The 22,706-nt window shown below is 42.5% G+C and overlaps 2 protein-coding genes across 9 annotated transcripts in view; both read left to right on the forward strand.

Moving 5' to 3' along the window:
• The window catches only part of atp11c (ATPase phospholipid transporting 11C (ATP11C blood group)), a 92,844-nt gene extending 88,270 nt beyond the window's left edge, over positions 1-4,574 (forward strand). For 2 of the 7 annotated variants that reach the window (XM_078412214.1, XM_078412217.1), the window contains exon 30: positions 3,245-4,574. The gene's annotated coding sequence lies outside the window, so the exon portion shown is untranslated. The remainder of the gene's footprint in view (positions 1-3,244) is intronic. The other 5 variants (XR_013548149.1, XR_013548150.1, XM_078412216.1 and 2 more) reach the window with 5 other exon arrangements.
• Positions 4,575-14,383: 9,809 nt separating this feature from the next.
• Positions 14,384-22,706, forward strand: part of mcf2a (MCF.2 cell line derived transforming sequence a) — an 81,442-nt gene continuing 73,119 nt past the window's right edge. For both annotated transcript variants that reach the window (XM_078412219.1, XM_078412218.1), the window contains exon 1: positions 14,384-14,779. In XM_078412219.1, the coding sequence (XP_078268345.1) occupies positions 14,692-14,779 (88 nt within the window). In that variant the 5' untranslated portion in view covers positions 14,384-14,691. The remainder of the gene's footprint in view (positions 14,780-22,706) is intronic.

The following is a 22,706-nucleotide window of genomic DNA, read 5'->3' on the forward strand; positions in this document are numbered from 1 at the left end:
GGTAGTTGAGGCTGGGACTATCCCAGCGTTTAAGAAACAAACAGGTATATGGATAGGACAGGTTTGGAGGGATATGGACCAAGCGCAGGCAGGTGGGACTAGTGTAGCTGGGACATGTTGGCCGGTATGGGCAAGTTGAGCCGAAGGACCTGTTTCAACACTGTATCACTCGATGACTATCACCAAAGGATATGGGATTAACCATTTAGGACTGGGATGAGGGGAAATTACTTCACCAGAGAATGTCAAACCTGTGGAATTGTCTACAACAGAAATCAGATTATTAGTTGCATAATACTTCCTGCATATATTTAAAGAGATCAAAGATTATGGGAAGAAAGTAAGTACAGATCACTGATTTTTGGATGGTCTATCAAGTCCAGTCAAACTCATTGTCAAATGCACAAGTACAATGACACACAGGTACATTGGAAATCTTGCTTTCAGTAGCATCACAGGCATATAGATTCAAACAAACACAAAACTATACATAAATTATATAGAAATTACATATAAAATTCTAAAAGAAAAAACTGCATAATAAGATATTTATAGCAGAAAAACATAATGATATTTTTAAAAAGAGTTTCATGATAGTGAGTGAGGTGGGCCGAAGTGTTCCATCGCTGAGGTAGGATTGGAGTTGTGCAGGTTGGAACAAAACCTGACAAATGTAGGAAAGAACCTGTTCCTGAACCAGGTGATGTGGTACTTCAGGCCTCTGTACCTCTTGCTGAGCAGTAGCAGCAGGTAGAGGGTATAGCCCGGACGGTGGGGATCATCGATCCCACTGCATTTTTGGTTAGTTCTGATGGGCCGAATGGCCTATTCCCATTTTTTTTTAGTTTCAATGTTAACCCTTTTGCACATTTATTGTTTTGGGCATGTAGTTGGTGATCACATTTATATTGTCATCTTGATGAAAAAGATGATTCTAAGACATTAAAATTAATTAAGGGTGGCTGGAGAGAAACGGCTGCTGACTGGGGAGTCTGGTATTATTGCAAATAATCTGAGAAGTTAGATTTCGTACTGGGATGAGTTTAGCAGAGTTTAGCACAGGATAAACTCCCTTGTGTGTCCTGCAGTTGGAGCCAGATAAACTAATTTTAAATATGAGATTGATAGGGCTTTGTTAACCATGTGTGGCCAAAGGAAGAAATGTAATTTCTGTAAAATTTAAGTATCATCTGCAAATGGAGATCAGTTGGGTGACCACTCTGAAGAGTGGAACAGATTCAAGGGTTGAAATGGACAACTCCAATGCTAAGATTTGTATTCATTATACAACCAGGAAAATGCCAGGATAGATACACAAGCAAATTACTTTTTTGCACATTAAACTTCTATTGTTCTACAGCAGACAAACATGTAAGGGAAAAAGGTAGAAATTTAGATGGGGGGGGGGGGTTTGGCAAAGGTCTAAACCCATGCCTTCAGCTAATCTAATTTTACTCTTGATATTGCCCTGATGTGAATTTTTCTCACTATTTTTCCATGCTGCTTTTTGATTTGCATTTGATTTGATATTCCAGACTAACCTGGAAATTGTGCAGTGTTAGTGTTTTTCCGAGACTTTCTTTTCTTAAAGAAATAAAGACCTGTTTGATACTTTTGTTTTTGAATTTAATTACTGCATGTTAAATATAACATTTTTTTTTTAATAGTGCAGCAACTTATAATGTCCTTTCATTTTGGATTGACCAACTATATTTTTTATGTAAGGATTTTCTTTCATTTCAATTTTATTGTTTATCGATCACAAGCAGAATTAGCTGGCAAAGAAAAACGAAACCTTCACAAAGATGGAAATAATTTGAACCTGTTATTTCTATTGGACCTGGAATATATCAGTTCTGAATTCCATGAATACTAAATTTGGGTAACCTCGTGATTTGGGAAGTGGATGGAACTTCAATATTGCCAGGCGGATAGAAAAAGGCATTTTAGAAGGCTATCCCTGACATTTAACAAAAATGTGCTCTTCTTTGAAAAGAACAACAATTTCTCTTGACAATGTGGTGCCACTGATTATCAGGTTACAGTTACACCATCACCCGTTAGAGAAGTTGCATTTATTTGTGCATTCAAATCTGTTGGATGCAAATTTAATTTAGTAAATTAATATTGCTGATTCAGTTGTCGAAGTAATCCCTGAAGTTGGGAAATTCTGAGTCTATGAAAGGTTAAAACTGAAAAGTTTGCACAATGAAAGATATATAAATAGCAATATTTTAAAGAAACTGTCATTAACGACAGAATACCAATTTCCAATAGAGCAAATATACCAATAGAGCAAAATAAGGCAACAAGGAGTCTGCAGAAGGGTCCCGACACAAAACATCACCCTTTTTCTCCAGAGATGCTGCCTGACCCGCTGAGCTACTCCAGCACTTTGTGTCTATCTAAGACAATAATATCCCTTATTTTTGGAAATTTAGTTTCAAATCCATTTTGTAGCAAATGCAGGGAGTTGCGGTATCTTAATTGAACAAGAAAATGCAGCCCAAAATAATGCTTTGAGCTGAGATGCAAACACATTTTGGAGGGAATTGCTGATCTATTTGAAACAAATGTGATTATCTGTTGAAATTATAAGAATTTAAGGTGATTTCAATGATTCTTGCAACTCAGGCCACATATCGGCCTTCTGTATAGTGTGACACCGGTAATCTGACTTGGAGTACCGCTAAACCTAAACAGTTCTTCACTTTACTGCACAGGAAAACCGAGGCAACTTTGGCTTCTAACTATTTACCATTTAACCTTCAGGGGAGTTCACTAATAACTCACCTCTTTATTATCCTTCCTTAGCAAGTGGCAAATTTTTGCAAAATTCAATCAAAGTTACACAGTAAGTCTTTTGAATTAAATTCCAATAATCCAATCATTTTCAATATTTAAGGATAAATATAAGTTGTAATTGGAAATCGGTAGTAAGCCCCTGTAATTATTATACATGCACTAAATATGTCACTCAAATAATAGGAATCTTTCTAAATGTAATAACTTAATCAACTTTAAAAAATGTTCTTTTTAGCCAAAGCAAGTATCCAAGAAAGTAACTTGGTTTCACAGGAAACCAGTTTGCTTTAAACTTGAAGTTAGTAATTGACAAATTAGATTCTTTATGTCCACAGACCTTTTCATTTTCCTGGTTACTTTTAGGTGTCTATTATATGTTTATATCTAATGCACTAGTTCAATAAACGTTGAAAGTAAGTCTTTGTGTTCTTATTTACAGTGTGTAAGGTATGCAGTGCCTGAATTGCTGGCATTTCGATATATTACAGATAATTCATTCATTGAAGTCCAAAATCTGAAGAACTGATTAAGCTGTGAAGAAATAATTAAGCAGTTGGATTGATAAATCCATATTAAACCACTTTCTACACAATTGTGCCTCTGATATTAAAAGTTGGTAACAAACTGCTTGGAAGTAACCCCAAATGGACATCTGAAGAGTACCTGAATATGAATTTTACATTGGTGAAGAGTTTCTGATGAAGATCAGAAATTGGAATTTGATGTGTTCTAAGAATGCACTTTTAATTTAATCAGTGGACTGAGTTTTTGTTTTATGGCTTTGTAATGCAGTATGTAACACAATTTGGGACAAAGAAAATCTTGGGGGGAAAAAGGTTTGACATTGATTACTTATCTGAATTGTCATTTGTCCATAATACATTTTATTCTCCATTTCAGTAATCAGGGATTGTCAGATTTATGAATTGTTATTACAGCTTACTGTACTTAAGTGATATGTTGCCTGTAAATGCTTACTATTGGATGGATTAAATGGTTTGCTAAATCTCGGTTATAGTGATGCACCAAGAAATATCCTAGCAAGTTTTTTTTACATATTAATTTTTTCTAAAGCAATTTAAATGTTCCATGGTCCAAAGTTAGTGATCTGGGTAGATAGGCATGTTTTTCCAATGCTAATTCAACGATCAATTGATGCTTATGAATGAAGGCAAGTTTGTCCTGTCTGTACCTCCAGTGGAATTATTTAGTTTTATTTAAAATGAACTAATTGAAATTAGTTATATCGGAATTGAGGTGAGCTCTAAACTGTGGTAACTGTCCTAAGCATGACCTAAAGCCAGCATTGTTCACTTTTTATTGATATGGAAGTCTGGTAATGTTTATAATTCAGAAGATATAGGAGTCTATAAGATGTAGTCTAGTTATTAAGAAACTGCAAAGTCAGGATCTTAATTGAACTGCAGTCTGAAAAATAATGTATGCTGACATTTTATATATAAAATAAGCTTCTGTATAAACCTGAAAAACAGGAATAAACATTCTTTAGAAAAATGTGGTTTATAACTTGTTCATTTATATTCGAATTCTGGTGATTTATTATTTTGCCACAAAGAATAAAAACAGCAGTGTTTCATAGTAACCAAGTGGTTTATGAGTATGTGGTTGTGATTATTAATGATACTTGGCTTAGAGTTGGGGTGGGCATTGTACATTATTATGCAATTTAAGCTTCGTTTTTGTTTATAGAGTCAGAGTTGTATAGAAACAGAAACTTCAGCCTATCATGTATAGTAATCTTCACTTCCCAGCATAATTTCCAAATTTTAATGGGCGGCATGGTGGCACAGCGGTAGAGTTGCTACCTTACAGTGCTTGCAGCGCCGGAGACCCGGGTTCGATCCTAACTACAGGTACTGTCTATAGAGTTTGTACGTGCACCCTGTGATCTGCGTGGGTTTTCTCAGAGATCTTTGGCTTCCTCCCACAGGTATGTAGGTAAATTGGCTTGGTAAATGTATGAATTGTCCCTGGTGTGTATAGGATAGTATTAATATGCGGGGATCGCTGGTCGATGTGAACTCAGTGGGCCGAAGGGCCTTTTTTCGCACTGTATCTCTAAAATAAACAAAAACTAAACACTTTGTCTTACTCGTTAAAGTACGTGTCCAGGGGCCTCTTAAATTTTACCATTTCTGCTGCACCACCACCTTTGACGGCTCATTTTAAATACCAACTACTTTGTATGAAAAATGTACCCCACAGATCCTTATTATGATCTGTGCTTCTCATAATTTTGTGTACCTCTTATCATGTTGCCTCTTAGCCTCCTCCGCTCCAGGGAAAAGAGACCAAGCCTATTGAATCTCCTGATAACTGAATCCCTCCAATCCATGCAACATCCTTGTGATTTTTTTTTCTCACACACGATATAGTATTTTCTACAACTGTAAGTACAATTGTACTCAATTGTACTGTAAGTACTGTACTATAAGTACAATTGTACTCAATTCCTCAGCCGATGAAGGCAAACGATAGAACTTTATTCATCCCAGGAGGGAAAATAAGGGAAACCACATCACATGCTGTTTTCGCCACCTTGTCTATCTATGTTCCCATTTTCAGGACTGCACAGTGGCACAGCGGTAAAGTTGTTGCTTTACGGCGCCAGAGACCCAGGTTCGATTCTGATTACAAGTAATGTCTGCAGAGCTTTTCGCTTGTATGTTTTTGCTGTGACTGTGGGTTTTCTCCGGGTGCTCTGATTTCCTTTCACATTCCAAAGACGTGCAGGTTTGTAGATTGATTGACTTCTGTAAATTGCCCTTAGCGTGTTGGATGCAAAACTGGGATAACATAAAACTCGTGTAAGGGTGATCATTGATCTGCGCAGACTCAGTGGGCCAAAGGGCCTGTTTTCACACTGCATCTCTAAACTAAACTGTATTTGTACCTCAAGGTCTCTCCATTCAATAGCATTCACCAAGGCCCTGCCTGTCATTGTATATCCTGACCTGGTTTAACTTCACAAAATGCATTATATCACACTGATGGGCGTTAAATTCCATATGTCATTCCCTTCTCCAGTTGATCTATATCCTGTTAAAACCGTAGATAACCACCCTCATTGCCCGCTGTACCACCAATTTTGGTGTCCTTTGGAAATTTAGTAATCATACCACCTACATTATTAATGTAGGTGTACGGAGGACCCAGCGGAACACCACTGGTCACAGGCAGCCAATCTAAAAGGCAGCCCTCTACCACCAACCTCTGTCCCTTACCACAAAGCAAATTCTGTACCCAATTTTCTGGCTCACCTTGGATACTATATGTAGTAACTTTCTGAACCAGTCTGGCATGTGGGCCTTGCTAAAACATCATGTTCGAAATTGATTGTTTTGCTTCTGATCATTACAAATTTATAATTGGAATTGGTTTTGGTATTTGTTTATTATTGTCATGTACTGGGATACGGTGAAAACCTGTTTTGCATGCTATGCAGACAAATAACATTGTCAGTAATCTTGGACTGAAGAGCTGAGTTGGCACTCCATTAGATATCTGTCATACCATATGTTGATCATCTGATCTGTAGATTTTTATTTGGTTGCTCTTCCTCTTGGCCCCTTCCTTTTTCTCCTGTCCGCAGGAAAATAAAAGGGTCTGCCAGTGCTCATCTCATTCTGACAATACTATTTCTGCCTTGGCTTTGATTCCGCATTGTCAAACATTGATCTTCCCTCAAAATGTACAAAAATTACCAATATAGGCGTAGCCACACGCAGATCAATCTTTTGCCTTCAAAGGCACTGTTGTGTGTCATAATAATTGCAATTCAGATTCTTGTGCCACTAAATAGTGCTGTTTTAGTTTTTGTATATTCCTTTTCAAATGTAATTCTTTTCTGTTCAACGTCGATGCTGTCTGCGCCTCTTGCCTTATCTGGAGCCGTTCTGGTGACCCTCTATCACCTTCAAACTCAAATTTTCAGTTTTATAATCTTGTGTTTATTCAGTCAAAACAATAATTGTGCTCTTGGATGCTTTTCATAAATTATGAATTAAATTCTCTCTAACCATTTCTGTTCCAAGAAAAATACCTTGTGAGTTTGAGCTTCAATTTATCAGATCTTGCTTTCACAAATAATTTTAGTAGATGTTCCTGGAAATGAAGTTACATCTGGAGATATTAATTTATACAACAAAAATTAAGATTTACTTCATTAGAAGTATTCAAAGTCATCGAGTGATCTAAGCACGTGAAAAACTATTCCATTGATGGAAAGGTGGAGAATGTGGGGATGCAGACTTACCGGTGATTGACAAGAGAGCCAGAGATAACAGGAGGCTAATCTTGTAGACGGGAGATGCTGCAATCTTAAGCAAAACACAAAGTGCTGGAGGCAAGCCAGGCAGCATTTATGGAGGGAAATTTCACCTATTTCATCCATAGATGCTGCCTGACCCCCTGAGTTTCTCCAGCACTCTGTATTTTTCCCAAGATTCCTGCATCTGCAATTCCTTATGTCTCCATTGTACTGCTCCATTGAAAAATCACCCCTCTTCCCCCCCCCTCCGCCCCCCCAAAATCAGTCAAAAGAAGAGTCCCAACCTGAAATATCGCCTATTCATTCCCTCCATGGATTTTGCCTTACCCGTTGAGTTATTCCAACACTTTGTTGTGGAGGATAATCTTTGTGTAATGAGCAATCTGTGTATGGATTTAATTCTTGAAAGGTTGGCAAAAATGTGCTCAGTTGTCATTTTCAAAATGGGCATTTTCGGGGCCAGAGTGGAAAGTGATCAATTGGATTGTTCCTGGATCAGTTACGGGCTCATTGAACCAAATAGACTTCTTCCAGACTATACTCCTATTATTGTGGTCTCATTTCCAATGGAATTATACTGAATTGTTTGCTTTGGCCTTTCCATGTCTCAGATCTACCATAAAGTCTTTGTATTACACCTAAGAATACGTAGCAGAAAATACTCTTTGTAAAATTGTGAAGTCTTTTAAATGCCACTATCATATCATCATATCTGCCTCCAACACCACTCTGGGAACATGTTCCAGGCACCCACCACCCTATGTGTATATATTTAAAAAAACATTCCCAGCACATCTCCTTTCAACTTTGTACCTCTTAATTTAAAACTATGCCCTCTAGTCTGACATCTTCATCCTGGAAAGAAGCTTCTGACGGTCTACCCTATCTATGCCTTTCATAATTTTATATAGTTTTCAGTTCTCCCCTCAACCTCCATTATTCTAGGTAAGACAATCTGCATTTGTCCAACCCCTCCTGATAGCTAATGCCCTCTAATCAGGGCAGTATTCTGATGCATCTGCATCCTCGTCAAAGCCACCACATCCTTCCTGCAGCCCAACCAATGTCTTATAGTACAGCATCATATCTTCCTGTCTTAATTCTGGGTTTAGAGAGTTTGGTGGTATGGATTAGCACACATCAGTGCCCGTTTCCTGTTGCTGCACTGTCCTAAACCCCGTTGTCACGGTGACTTCTTGTCCCTCTGAGGCACAAGACCACCCATGTTGATAAAAGATGTTCAGATGGCATAAAGAAAGACATCCATTGAAATGTCACTTTCAAACTTGTCACCATTCCAAAGTGCTTTGTGCTTTTTGATAACAATAGGGCGGCACAGGGCTCAGCGGTAGAGTTGCTGCCTTACAGCGCCTGAGACCCAGGTTTGATCCTAACCTCGGATACTGTCTGCATGGAGTATGAACATTCTCCCTGTGACCGCGTGGGTTTTCTCCAAGAGCACCGGCTTCCACCCACATCCCAAAGATGTACAGGTTTAATTGGCTTTAGTAAAATTAGTATATAGGATAGTGCTAGTGTACGAGGCAGATGGCTGGGTGACGTGGACTCGGTGGGTGGAAGGGCCTATTTCCACGCTGTAGCTCTAAAGTCTAAAATCTAAACAATTAGTTCTAATGCAAGGCAAGCGTTTGGCCGACCACGTGCTCTAACTGCCAAGGCCTACTGTATCACCTGGTTGTTAACTATTTTAACTCTCCTTCCCATTCCCATGCTGACCTTCCTGTCCTGGACCTCCACCATTACCCTAGTGAGGGCACACACAACTGGAATAAGAGCATCTCATATTCGACTTGGTTAGTTTACAACCCAATGGTATGCACATCAAATTCTCCAAGTTTAGGTAACCTCTAACAACCAACTCCCCCGGTGGCCCCACCCAAACTTGCACTGATTTTCTCCTTCCCCTCCTCCTACATTCCTTCCTCTGGCTTCACCATTTTCAACTGTTCGATCCTCCTGTCTCTCAACTTCTGTTTTAATCTCTGGCCTTTGTTCCAACCATCTGCCTATCAGAAACCTCCGTTGCCTGAGTCTACCTATTACCTGACATGCTTTGTCCTACCTCTCCTCTCTCCAACTTTCTTTCTCCCCACTTGCAACAACAGCCCCCCACCCCCTCACCATCCCACAATCAGTCAGAAGAGGCCCTGACCAGAAACATCACCTATCCATGTTCTCCAGAGGTGCTACCTGACCCGCTGAGTTGCTCCAGCACCGTGTCTTAATGTAAGCTCTTTGACTAATAATTGTATTTCCTGCTCTGCGGAAGCTGCCAAGTATGTGTATTCACTGCAGTTTTTACTTTTTTTTAAATATTTGACTTGTTGGAAAACCGTCAAATATGTGGGTAGAGCTATTGGAGAGGAGTTGCAGTTTGGAGTGTCAGTGAGCACTTTCATTTCTGCTGGTATTGCTCTTCTTTCCAGTTTAGGAATCATGAAACCAATGAGATGATTATTGGCATTTTCATAATTCAAGTTAAATCGGCAAAATGCTAAAAATAACGATGAAAGCTTTAATTTAATCCAAGCATCACAGTGGCCAAGAGTGTGTGATGGTGTGTTTGTTTCACTACACGGTCTTTTTCCCCTGGAGCATTGGGGTTGAAGAGTGACCTTCTATAGACATACTGTATAAAATTATGAGGGGCGTAGATAAGATGGATGACCAGTCATTTTCACAGGGTAAGGGAGTCTGAAACTAGAGGACATGGGTTTTAAGTTAAAAGGAGAAACATTTAAAGGTGACCCGATCGCACCTTTTCAGAGGGTGGTGGTGTTGACAGGACTCGAGGGCAGGGCCGTTTTTACAGCATTATGGGCCCCCGGGCAAAGCAGTGTACTGGGGCCCCTACCGTTACTCTCCCCCACCCCCCTTTCCCTACCAGCCCCCCCCCCCTGTCGTGCCGGCGAAAAGCACTTACCGAAAAGCACTTGGCGATGGACTTAGGGTGCTACATTGTTGCGAAAAGCACTTGCAGATCGCTGTGAGAAGCACTTAGTGACCGAAAATGTTGCGAAAAAAGCACTTATTGAACCTACATTTTTAAAGTAGTATTTATTTATTGCAAGTCACTTAACGTACACAGATCAGCTTGGGGCCCCTATGTTCGTGGGCCCCCGGGCAAGTGCCCATCAGGCCCATGCGTTAAGACGGCCCTGCTCGAGGGCCTGAGCTTTCGGGGGAGGTTGAGCAGGCAAGTACTTTACTCCTTGGAGAACAGGAGGATGAGGAGTAATCTTATAGTGATGTACATAATCATAAGAGGAATGGTTCATGTAAATGCAGTCTTTTGCCCAGAATAGTGGAATCGAGAACAAGAGGACATAAGTTTAAGGTGAGGGGAGAAAGATTTAATAGGAACCTGAGGGGTAACCTTTTTAAACAAAAGATGGTGGGTATATGGAATGAGTTGCCAGAGGAAGGTAGTTGAGGCAGGTACTATCATTACCTTTAAGAGGACATTTGGACGGGTACATGGATAGGATAGGTTTAGAGAGTTATGGGTCGCACGCAGGCAGGTGGGACAAGTGTAGATGGGGCATGTTGGCCAGTGTGGGGTAGTTGGGCCAAAGGGCATGTTTCCACACTAAATAGGGAAGTAAGTTTATAGTAAGTATATGGAATGTGCTGGCAGAGGAACTGGTAGAGTTGCAATATTTAAAATAATTAGAACAGGTACACGGAAAGAAAAGGTTGAGAGGGACGAGCCATGAAAATGGGACTAGTGCATGGACATCTAGTCAGAAGGATAAGTTGGGCCGAAGGGACTTTCTTTGTGCTGTATAACTTTTCCACAAGGATTTGATGAGTTCCTAGAGTATACCTTGACTGAAGCTATGACATAATTCCTGGACCCATTGATGATGAATGACATGAACAGCAACAGAGAATCGCCCCAACTTCTTTCTCTTAAGCATCATTTTTTAAATTTGTTGCTGGGTTCATACAGCATGGAAACAGGCCTTTGGCCAACACCGACCAACATGCCCCATCTACACTAGTCTCACCTGCCTGCATTTGCCCCATCTATATACTAAAACTCTCGTTTGTTTGTTTGTGAACTACAGCCAAAACGGTACACGATAGCGCGACAATTTTAGGCCCATCTTACTCACTGTCGTCCCTTTGACAATAGACAATAGGTGCAGGAAGAGGCCATTCGGCCCTTCGAGCCAGCACTGCCATTCAATGTGATCATGGCTGATCATTCTCAATCAGTACCCCGTTCCTTCCTTCTCCCCATACCCCCTGACTCCGCTATCCTTAAGAGCTCTATCTATCTCTCTCTTGAATGCATTCAGAGAATTGGCCTCCACTGCCTTCTGAGGCAGAGAATTCCACAGATTCACAACTTTCAACCAATTTTCTATCCATGTCAGTACCCTACCTCCAATACCATGTGCTCTAATTTTGCCCACTAATCTATGTGGAACCTTGTCAAAGGCTTTCTGAAAGTCAAGGTACACCACATCCACCGGCTCTCCCCTGTCAATTTTCCTAGTTACATCCTCAAAGAATTCCAGAAGATTAGTCAACCATGATTTCCCCCATCGTAAATCCATGCTGACTCGGAACAATCCTGTTACTACTATCCAAATGCTCTGCAATTTCGTCTTTTATAATTGACTCCAGCATCTTCCCCACCACTGATGTCAGACTAACTGGTCTATAATTTCCCGTTTTCTCTCTCCCTCCTTTCTTAAAAAGTGGGACAACATTAGCTACCCTCCAATCAACAGGAACTGATCCTGAATCTATAGAACATTGGAAAATGATCACCGATGCTTCCACAATTTCTAGCACCACCTCCTTAAGTACTCTGGGATGCAGACCATCTTCAAGGGACCCACATTTGCCTTGACTATTTTTTTCCTCTTTACATACCTAAAAAAGCTTTTACTATCCTCCTTTATATTATTGGTGCTAATGGAAGAAGTTTAATTGAAATCGGTGTTATATTTTTTAAGTTATTCACATTTTAAAGTTTAAATCTATCTCCTAGGGAGGGGGAGGGAGGGAGATGGGGAGGGGGGAGGGAGATGGGGAGGGGGGAGGGAGATGGGGAGGGGGGAGGGAGGGAGGAAGGGGGAGAAGGGAGGATAAGGGGTTTGAGGGGAGGGGGAGGTAGGGGAGGAGAGGGTGTTGCACTAATGCAGGAGAGGTTTGGGCCCAATGGGTCTACTTGGTCTAGTATTCCTCTAAACCTATCGTATTCATGTGCGTGTCTAAATGTTTCTTAAACATTTGTTTTTAAGTAAAACATTCCATTTTTCCAGCATCCTTTCCGAACCTGGTTAGTAAGACAGATTTCCGTCCCCAAGAGGCTTTGGTCAACCAGTTGTTTTAGAACACCGCATCTTCTGATGTGCCAAAGATGGTCCTCAGATCATGAAAGAGGCTTCATTCCTTTCTGTTTGAGTAATAAGGAAACTGCATTCTATAAACTTAAAACCAGGGACACATTCAAGCTTTGTTTAAACCTCTGGTCCTTTACTGATTGTGTAAAATCTAATTTTTGTGCAAAGTTCTGATGGGCAGGAAACCTACTTTCATAATATTGGAGAGGGTTCCTCTACTTTGAAATAATGTAGGATATTTTGTGTCTCTTCAGAGACCAGACGAGGCTTAGATTTATCGTCATACATCACAGAAACAGGCCCTTCAGCCTGACTTTCCCATGCCAATCAACATGCCCCATCTGCACCACTCCCACCTGTCTGCATTTGGCCCATAGCCCTCTAAACCTTTTAGTAACCATGTACATCTCCAGGATTTAATGTCACGTTGCACTACTCTTTCAGCACCCCCTCGGTACTGCAGTGCTTTTCAATTATTCATCTGTGAGATGTGGATGTTGCGAGCAGTTATTGTACAGCTGCTTCTGCCTGTGCTGTGGGAGGTTAAAAGACCTTCAGAGGTGAGCCCTGACTGTTACACGCACCAGTCTGGGTAGGGAAGACAGACTTCTTTCTGTGAAGAACTTTACTGAACCAGGTGATATTTTAACTGCACTTCATACTGCCTTGGGAAAGCAGCCAACATAATCAAGGACCATTTGTGTTTTGGTTCTCCCCTCTTGTCAGGTAGAAGATGCAAATGCTTGAAAGCATGTACCTCCAGATTCAGGAACACCTTTTTCCCCGCTGTTATCAGAATGCTGAATGGACCTCCCATAAGCTTAGGTTGTTGTGCCAATCTTCCAACCTACCTCACTTTTTTGTCTGCACTTTGTCTTTAACTACAATGCTGTAGCATTATACTGTATTTTTTTCTTTGTGCTATCAATTGTACTTGTATATGGCCTGATTGTACTCATGTATCGTATAATTTGACTATATAGCAACCAAAGCTTTTCATAGAAACATAGAAAATAGGTGCAGGGGTAGGCCATTCAGCCTTTTGAGCCAGCACTGCCATTCAATATGATCATGGCTGATTCAGCTTTTCCCCCATATCCCTTGATTCCTTTAGCCCAAAGAGCTAAATCTAACTCTAACTTTAACTCTTTCTTGAAAATAGGACAATAATAAACCAATAGGCTTAGGTTTTTATTATTGTCACGTATTCTGAAGTACAATAAAAAGCTTTTGTGCACGCTATCAAATCAACTCTGATAATACTATACATAAGAACAATCAAGTCAAACTCAAGTACAATAGGTGGAGCATTAGCGTTCATAATACAGTTCTCATTGTGGCGCATCAGTTCCAGAGACAAAGTCCAATGTCTGCAATAGGGCAGAGGTGAATCGGACAGTAGCCTCGCATGCCACAATTCACAGGGTGATCCACACCTTGATCAGTGAGGTACCCTGTCAGTATTTGAAACTTGATTTCCACCATATGACGTCACGGAGTCATACAGCATGAAGACAGGTCCTTCGGCCCAACTTGTCCATACTGACCAAGGTACCCCATCTACACTAGTCCCACCTTTGGCCCATATTCCTCGAACCCCTCCCGATCCATGTGCCTGTCCAAGTGCCTTATAAATGTTGTGCTCGTACCTGCCTCAACTACGTCTCCTGGCAGCTCGTTCCATGCACCCTCCACCCTCTTGAAAAAGTTGCCTCTCGGGTTCCTATTCATTTCTTTAAACCTCTGCCCCCTGGTTCTTGATTGCCCTACAAGTTGTGTTTTCGCCAGTTTCGGTGGAAGGTGTGTGTATTCCGTGTGTTGACACTGACTCTTTGAAGTGTGTGATCAGCGCAGATAATAAATAGAAAGAGGAGGAGCAGCCGAAGCTGGAAGCCAAGCGCGCTCGGTCGCATCCACGGCAATGTTAGAGCGAGGGCAGGGAGCGGGCCGGAGCAGACGCAGTGGTGCGCTGCCTTGGTGTATAGCGGAGTGCGCAGTGAGGGCAGCCCTCTGATCTTGGCCGACCGCTCGGCCCCACTGACATGGGATGGGCGAAGACGCCACTGTGGCGGCCGAGCATTCATTGATCTACCTCAAGGTGAAGGCACGATTGCCGGAGCCCGTCCCAGCCGAGTTCCCCTTTCTCAGGAATGAAAGAGCCACTTCACTGAGAATCGTCTGCAGGTCCAGTGGCGAGAGTTGTCTTGACGAGATATGGCAGCGCTCAAGATCTCCGAGGTCGAGATGAAAAGCTACTATTTCCTCCTCGAAGCTTGTTCACTATTGGAATCCACGGTCAAAAGTAGGTGGCGAAAGTTTCTTGTCAAGTCCAGATTTGATTAAAACAAGTGGCATTCCATGTTTTATCTTAAAATATTGAATCGCGTCGTTTTAATTGCATCGTGGCACGCAGAACGTGTTTAAAAATAACTTGTTTGATGTTCAGATGTAGCAAGTCTGTTGATGAATATGGATATGGATTGCGCTGAATAATGTATGAGATTGCAAGTTATGATTTCATTCAGAAGGAAAACTGCAACAATCCGCCAAGATTGGGTAGATAAATAACAATATTTAATTATTGATCGGAAATTGGGAGCAATAATTTACTTCACGGTAGCCTTTAATGTCAACGCAATGTTTGGTACAATATTCAGCAGTTGTGCTCAGTAAACGAGTTGAAAGTTTAGATGGGGTAGTGGTTTTTAAGAGACTTTTGGATGGGCCCCATGGGCATGGAATGGAAGGATATATGTTACATGCAGACAGATAAGAGATGGTCTTGGCATCATGTTTGGCATAGAGATTTTTCTCCAGACATGCTGCCTGACCGGGGGTGTGGGGAGAGGGCAGGAACGGGGTACTGATTGTGAATGATCAGCAATGATCACATTGAATGGCGGTGCTGGCTCGAAGGACCGAATGGCCTACTCCTGCATCTATTGTCTATTGACTCGCTGAGATACTCCAGCATTTTGTGCCTATCTTTGGCATAGACATTGGTTAGTTTATTATTGTCACGTGTACCGAGGTACAGTGACAAGCTCTTCTGTGCTATACAGTCAGGGTAAAGACTATACATGAGTCATCGGCGGTCACTCTAAGCGAGTATGACTGTCCTCTCCAGGGACGCCTGTGCGTGACTGATTAACGTGGGGAGACTGGTTCACAGACAGCCACAGGTGGAGGTCCCTGACAGATCTGGGTCAGGATCCAGTGGCATGGAGTCCAAGACGACCGGGGACCCTTTTCTGCTGCAGCCTTCCCAGCCATTGTGACGCTCCACTAAAGACAGCCATCATCCTCCGCCTGTTCCACCGTTGAGGTCTTGGTTGGTTTGCTCTTTGTCAGGGACCTCCACCTCGACCTTACCGCCACGGGTGACCCTACCAGGAGCATAGCTCCAGACGGCATCGCTCTCGGGACCACACAAGCTTCTCCACCACGACATGGTGACAATCCACGGAGAGGTATACATGAGAACAATCAAGCTGCCTGCAGATGAGGGCGAGAGGGCTGTTCCTGTGCTGTTCTATTCTAGGTCCTACATGTTTCTAATAAAGACGGTGCAAATGTAAAGAGGCAGGTGGTCATTGCCCAGGTCAAGTGTTGTTCAGTTGTGTCCTCGCCTCAATGAATCAACAATGGTGGCATTAATACAGGACCGAGTCTAGCAATTGCAAGGAGCTGCCTCTAGTGACCAGAGTTGGGAGACTAGTTCTGCTTCACAGTGAGTGTTGAGGCCTGAATCTGGAACTGGGATTACAAGGGAGAGGAATGCAGGCTCCCTGTGGCCTACATGTTTAGTTTTAAAGTATGGCGTGGTAACAGACCTACTGAGTTGTTAACCTGTCTCTGGAACTGTTGCGCTACAATGCTGAGAACTATATTCTGCACTTCTCCTTTGCTCTACCTATCGAACTTGAGTTTGACGTGACTACATTTATTAATAGTATTATCTGATCTTAATGTCTAGCACGCCAAACAATCCTTTTCACTGTAACTCAATGCATGTGACAATAATAAACTTAAATCTGAACTAACGGCCCATCGATCACCCGTTCACAGACTAGTTCTATGTTATCCCACTTTCTCGTCTCTTCCCTGAACACGCGGGGGCCAATTGACTGACAAACCTGCACTTCTTTGGAATGTGGGAGGAAACAGGACCCAGAGGAAACCCACATGCTTTCAGAGAATGTGCAAAGTCCATACAGACAACACCCAAAGTCAGGATTGAACCTGATCTCTTATACTGCGAGGCAGCACCTCTACCAGCTGCACCACTGTGCCGACTTATTCAGGGTTCTGCACCCCAGTTCACACTCTTGTCAGCTAAGAAAATGCATCCACTAATGTCTACACAGCAAGTTTCCACAAAACAAGTGGAACTTCATAAGCTAGGGTACTGTCCGATTCACCTCTACCCTATTGCGGATATTGGACTGACTTACTGAACCTAAAGCTGCACAGAACGTGACCCTACATAAGTTGGGGAGTGCTGTAGGGTCGATAGCATTCAGAAAAATAACATTTAACAAATCAGAGTAGTTTGTGGCGAGACCAGTTAAGTTCCAAAAGAACAGGTTGGTTTGGCCAAAACTCCGAACAAAGGGGATTTCCTCACCTCCTGTCTGGGTCTGTTGAAAATTTATTCACAGAAACGTATCACTGATATTCTACACAGTTGTTGTCATGCCAGGAAAGCTAAGTATGACAAAATATTGACTTCCGATGAGTAACATCTTTACAATACTGAGAACTATATTCTGCATTCTATATCTTCCCACTTTGCTCTACGTATTGTACTTAACTTTGACTTGATTATATCTGATCTGACTAGAAAGCATGCAAAACAAAGCTTTTCAAGGTACTTTGGTACACGTGACAATAACAAACCTCAACCTAAAATGATGACGGGGTTCTGGTTGAAAGGTTAACTATCGGGCAGGTCGAGAAAGGTTGCAGGTCCATATGGGTCTACCTGAGTGATTATTTTTATGGCTGATCTGACAACTGTATACCACTCCCTCCACTCTGGTGCCAGGAATGCTCAAATGACATTTAGTGAGTTGGCAACGCATTGTGCGACGTTGAGAAATGAAGGACAGTTGTTCGTTTTGCTACCTGTTCGTCAACATTTTCACCCTCACATCGGCATGTTCTTAGTAGAATTCCGCTTGCTTACTTATAGCACAGAGGCCATTCAGCCCATCAGGTTCGTGCCTGCCCTCAGCAGAGCCATTCTGTCAGTCCCATCCCCCTCATCTCCCTGCAGCTAATTCTCCCAACCACAGGTACAGCTGCAGCCTCAGCGCCAGAAACCCAGGTTCGATCGTGACCCCGTGTGGCCTCTGTGCAGTTTGCATGTTCTCCAATTGGTTTCCTCTGGGTGCTCCGGTTTCCTCCCACATCTCAAAGGCTTGTGGGTTAATTGGCCTTTGCAAATTTCCCTAGTGTGCAGGGAGTGGATGATAAAATGAGAATAAACAGAACTAGTGTGAATGGGGGATCGATAGTCCGCGTGGACCGAAGGGCCTGTTTCCATGCTGTATCTCTAAAACATTCATTCTTTTATCACCTGTTTTTACTGAGGGGTAGTTTATAGCAGCCATTTATCCACCAGCACATCTTATCGACATGTGAGGAAACCAGAGCACCCGAGGGAAATCCAAGGACACTTGCAATGAGAACTTGCAAACTCCACACAGACAGCGCTGGAGGTCAGGATGGATCCTGGGTTGCTGGACCTATGAAGAAACAGAGCTAACCAAATGTGAAACTGCTGTATTAACACCAGCACAAACCAGCTGGCTCTTTCTATGTTTAACGTTCCATCACAACAAAATACATTTTAGTCAGAGTAGGCCACTTGGCATCTCAGCCAACATCCTGATCAAAGTTTATGAAATGATGAATGGCATAGATAGGATAGACAGTCTGAACCTTGTTTCCCCAGAGTAGAAATGTTGATTGCTAGAGGGCATAGCGTTAAGGTGAGAGGGGCAAAGTTTAAAGGAGATGTGCGGGCAAGTTTTTTTACACACCGATAGTGGCAGGTGCCAGGGGTGGTAATAGAGCCAGATACAATTGTGGCATTTAAGAGACTTAGATAGGCACATGGATATGCAGGGAATGGAGGGGTATCACATTAAGGCAGAGGAGGTTAGTTTAACTTGCATCCTTTTCAACACAGACATTGTGGGCCAAAGAGCCTATTCCTGTGCTGTACTGTTCAATGTTCAATCACCATTCAACCAAATCAGGGCTGACCTTGTGCACTGTCCCAATACCCATGTCCCTTGATCCAAAAGACAGGCACAATGTGCTGGAGTAACTCAGCGGATCAGGCAGCATCTCTGCAGAAAAAGGAGAGTGACGTTTCGGCTCTGAATCCTTCTTCCTTGATCCCACAAAGGACCAACTGTAGCCATGTTTATACTCTGACTGAGAATCTCATGGTTAGAGAATCCCAAAGATTTACATTCTCTGCAGGAAAAAAAATCCTAATTTTGGAGAACATAGAGCAGGCCCTTCAGCCCACAATGTCTGTACCGAACATGATGACTAAAACTTATCTAACTGCAATTAACTCCTATCCTTCCATTTCATATTTGGATGACTGATTCCTTATGCTGATTCCATTCTGACCAATCTCAGGAAGCATCCTTTTACCTGTTGAGGAGATCACATCTCATTCTTTTATACACCGAGGAGCTCTGGCCAGTTGTAATCATCCTCTCAGCACAGGGCAGACCTCCAGTGAAACTGCCCCACTGGACTGACTCCAAGCAAGGCATCCCTTGAGTACAGAAACAAAACCTTGTCCAACCTTGATCTCGCCAAAGTTTAGTTTTGTTTAGAGATACAGTGCAGAAACAGGCACTTTGGCCCACTGAGTCCAAACACTAGGGACAATTTACAATTTTACCAAGCCAATTAGCCTACAAACCTGCACATCTTTGGAGTGTGGAGGTAAAACGGAGCTTCCGGAGAAAAGTCCCGGGGACAATGTGCAAATTCTGTGCACACAGCACCTGTAATCAGGATGGTAGCTGGGTCTCTGGCACTGCAAGGCAGCATCTCTTCGGCTGCAGCTCAATAGCCCAATAAAGCACCATTAAACCATTGAGATAGGGCAAGATGTTTTCTGGGCCCTTTGTGTGTTTCTGATGCACACATTTGGAGTTCTCAATGTCATTCCATATACCTTTTAGTTTAATTTAGAGATACAGCGTGAAAAGAGGCCCTTCGGCCCAAGCCGATTAGTGAACACCCGTACAATAGCTCTATCCTACAAATCTGCGTTACAATAGTTCTACAACTATTGCTTGTAAACATTTTGCTTGTAAAGTTGACTTGAAACTTGCCCTTCTATTTGTTCTGTTTACTAGTATTTATCAGCTTCCCACTGCTATTCTATTCTTAGTAAATGACTGTGTCGTCTCACCCATTCTACTCCATGTGTCTTCTCCTGCTCACTTGCTAGTCTTAAGTGAGTCAATGTATTTGAAGTAGTTCTAGTCGCCCTCATTACGGGAAGGATGTGGAGGCTTTGGAGAGGGTGCAGAGGAGGGGTGCCAGAATGCTGCCTTATTCAGAGAATTTTAGCTAAAAGCAAAAAAAAGACAAACTGAAATTGCTTTCTCTCAAGTGCCTGAGGATGAGGGCAGACCTGATGGAAGTTTATAAAGTTACAAGAGGCATTGATAAGGAAGACAGTCAGAATCTTTTTCCCAGGATGGAAATGGAAAAAAAAGATTAGAGGGCAGAACTTTAAGGCAAGAGGGGCAAGTTTTTTTTAACAAGGTTTTCAGTAGGGGGCGCCTGGAACGTGCTGCCAGGTTTGGTGGTGGAGGCAGATATGACAGTGGCATTGAAGAGGTTTTTAAATAGGCACATGGATATGCAGGGAATAGACAGATATGGATCGTGTGTAGGCAGAGGAGATTAGTTTATCTTGCCATCATGTGCAACACAGACATTATGAACCAAAGTGCCCGTTTCTCCACTGTACTGTTCCAAGTATTATGACACAGTTATCAGCAAATTGTCCTCGCATTTTCATATTCTAGTGTTTTTTTAAAAATGTTCCTCGTCCAAAATCCAACCTCACCGGTTGCTCCACACAGTCAGCTCAATATCAGCGCCAACCTCTAAGCGCCAGGTCCTTTCAAAGTTGTTGGGTCCACAATCAAATACTATTTTAGTTGAGTTTCAACCAGTGTTAGCAGAACGAGAGATAGGCAGAATGTGTAGAAAAGAACTGCAAATGCTGGTATATACCGGATAGACACAAAGTGCTAGAGTAACTCAAACTGGAAAAGCTGGAAATGCTGAGTTACAAAAAAAGACACGGGGTGCTTGTGTAACCTAACTGGTCAGGTAGCATTGCTAGAGAACGTGATTGTGGTTGGGGGGGGGGGGGGGGGGGGGAGAAAGCTGGAAGAGAGGTGGGTGCAGGATAGAGCCTGGTGAGTGATAGGTGGATACAGGTGAGGGGGGGGGGGGGGATAGGCGGATGGTTGGGCAAGGGCCACAGATGTAAAGACAAAAGGTGTGAGATAAGGATAGAAGACCTCGAATTGTGAAGTCAGAGGTAGGTGGGAGGGGAGAAATGGGTGCCAATTTAGGTGGGGCATAGCGAAGAGAGGGGAGTGGGGAGAGGTGCTGCACTTGTAGCTGCTGCTTCATAGCCCCAAAGATTCAGGTTCATACCTGATGTCAGTGCTGTCTGTGTGGAGTTTTCATGTTCTCCCTGTAAACATGATTCCCCCTGGGTGCTTCGGTTTCCTCCTGCCTCCCAAAGACACGGGTGGATTATTGGCCTCTATACCTGTTGTGTAGGTGAGCGGTAGAATCGGGGGGGAGTTGATGGCAATGTGGGGAGTAAAGCAGTTAGATTAAGGTAAGCACAAAGTGCTGGAGTAACTCAGCGGGTCAGGCAACATCACCTGTGAACATGGATAGGACCTTTCCGATTGTCAGAAGAAGGGCCCCGATCTGAAACGTCATCCACAGGGATACTACTTGGCCCACTGAGTTACTCCAGCACATTGTGTGGTTTTTTTGTTGTAATCCAGCATCTGCAGCTCCTTGTTTCTGTTCTGGATTAAGATAGGGTTAGTGTAAATGGGTGATCAATGGACCTGTTTCCATGTCCTGTGATTCCAACATTCCCTCACTGGGAGCTACGGATTTCACACAAGTTATCTGTATGGGATTCCCAACCTGCCCAGACACTTTCAAGGATTGTGTGCTCTTGATCAAAGTCTCTGTTCCTACAATTCTTGTAAAATTGTGTCATTTGTTTGCACAGGCTCATTCCATCTGCCATTGCTTCACACTTTACAGCACTGAATTATGTGTGCTTTGCCACTGTTTCTCCTTGCCTTGGCACGTGTTGCCGTGTTTTTCACAACACTTCAGAGTTCTGCATCATCTGCTAGCTTTGAAATCTTATCCTGTGCTATACTATTAAGGTGCAACAATTCTGATGAGCGATGGGGAGCACTAATGTCTACATCTCTCCAGTCAGAAAGGCAACTGTTCATCACTGCTCCCTCTCTCTCAGCTAGCTCCTCTCCCCACCACCATGCCCATTTCAATACAATGTAATTAAAATGGCAAAGAATTATAGATGCCACCCTGACCATCACGTACATCAACCTCCCTTCCATTGACTCCATCTACACCACGCTGCTTCAGCAAGGCCACCAGCATAATCAAGCACTACTCTCATCCCGGTCACTCCCTCTTCTCCCCTCTCCCATCAGGCAAGAGGTACAGATGTGTGAAAATGCACAGCTCCTGATTCAGGGACAGTTTCTTCCCAGCTGTTATCATGCAACTGAACCATCCTATCACCAACTAGAGAGTGGCACTCATCTCCCATCTACCTCATTGAAGACCCTCGGACGATCTTTAATCAGATTTTACTGGACTATACATTGCAGTGAACATTATTCCCTTTATCCTGTATCTGTGCACTGTGGATGGCTTGGTTGTAATGATGTATAGTCTTTCCGCTGACTGGGTAGTACGCGACCAAAAAACGTTTTCATTGTACATGTGACAATAAAATAAAATAAAATAAACTAAGCTAGCTTGTTGTGGCATGGGAATTGTCTTTTATCTAGGTACAGATCCATGAGTAGGGGCATTCACTATGAGTATTTTAGGAATGAATCTTGCAGGTGAAATTTTCTTTTAGTGAGAAGCTTCTTCCC

This window comes from Rhinoraja longicauda, chromosome 15 (assembly GCF_053455715.1).
Source record: "Rhinoraja longicauda isolate Sanriku21f chromosome 15, sRhiLon1.1, whole genome shotgun sequence".
Lineage (NCBI taxonomy): Eukaryota > Metazoa > Chordata > Chondrichthyes > Rajiformes > Arhynchobatidae > Rhinoraja > Rhinoraja longicauda.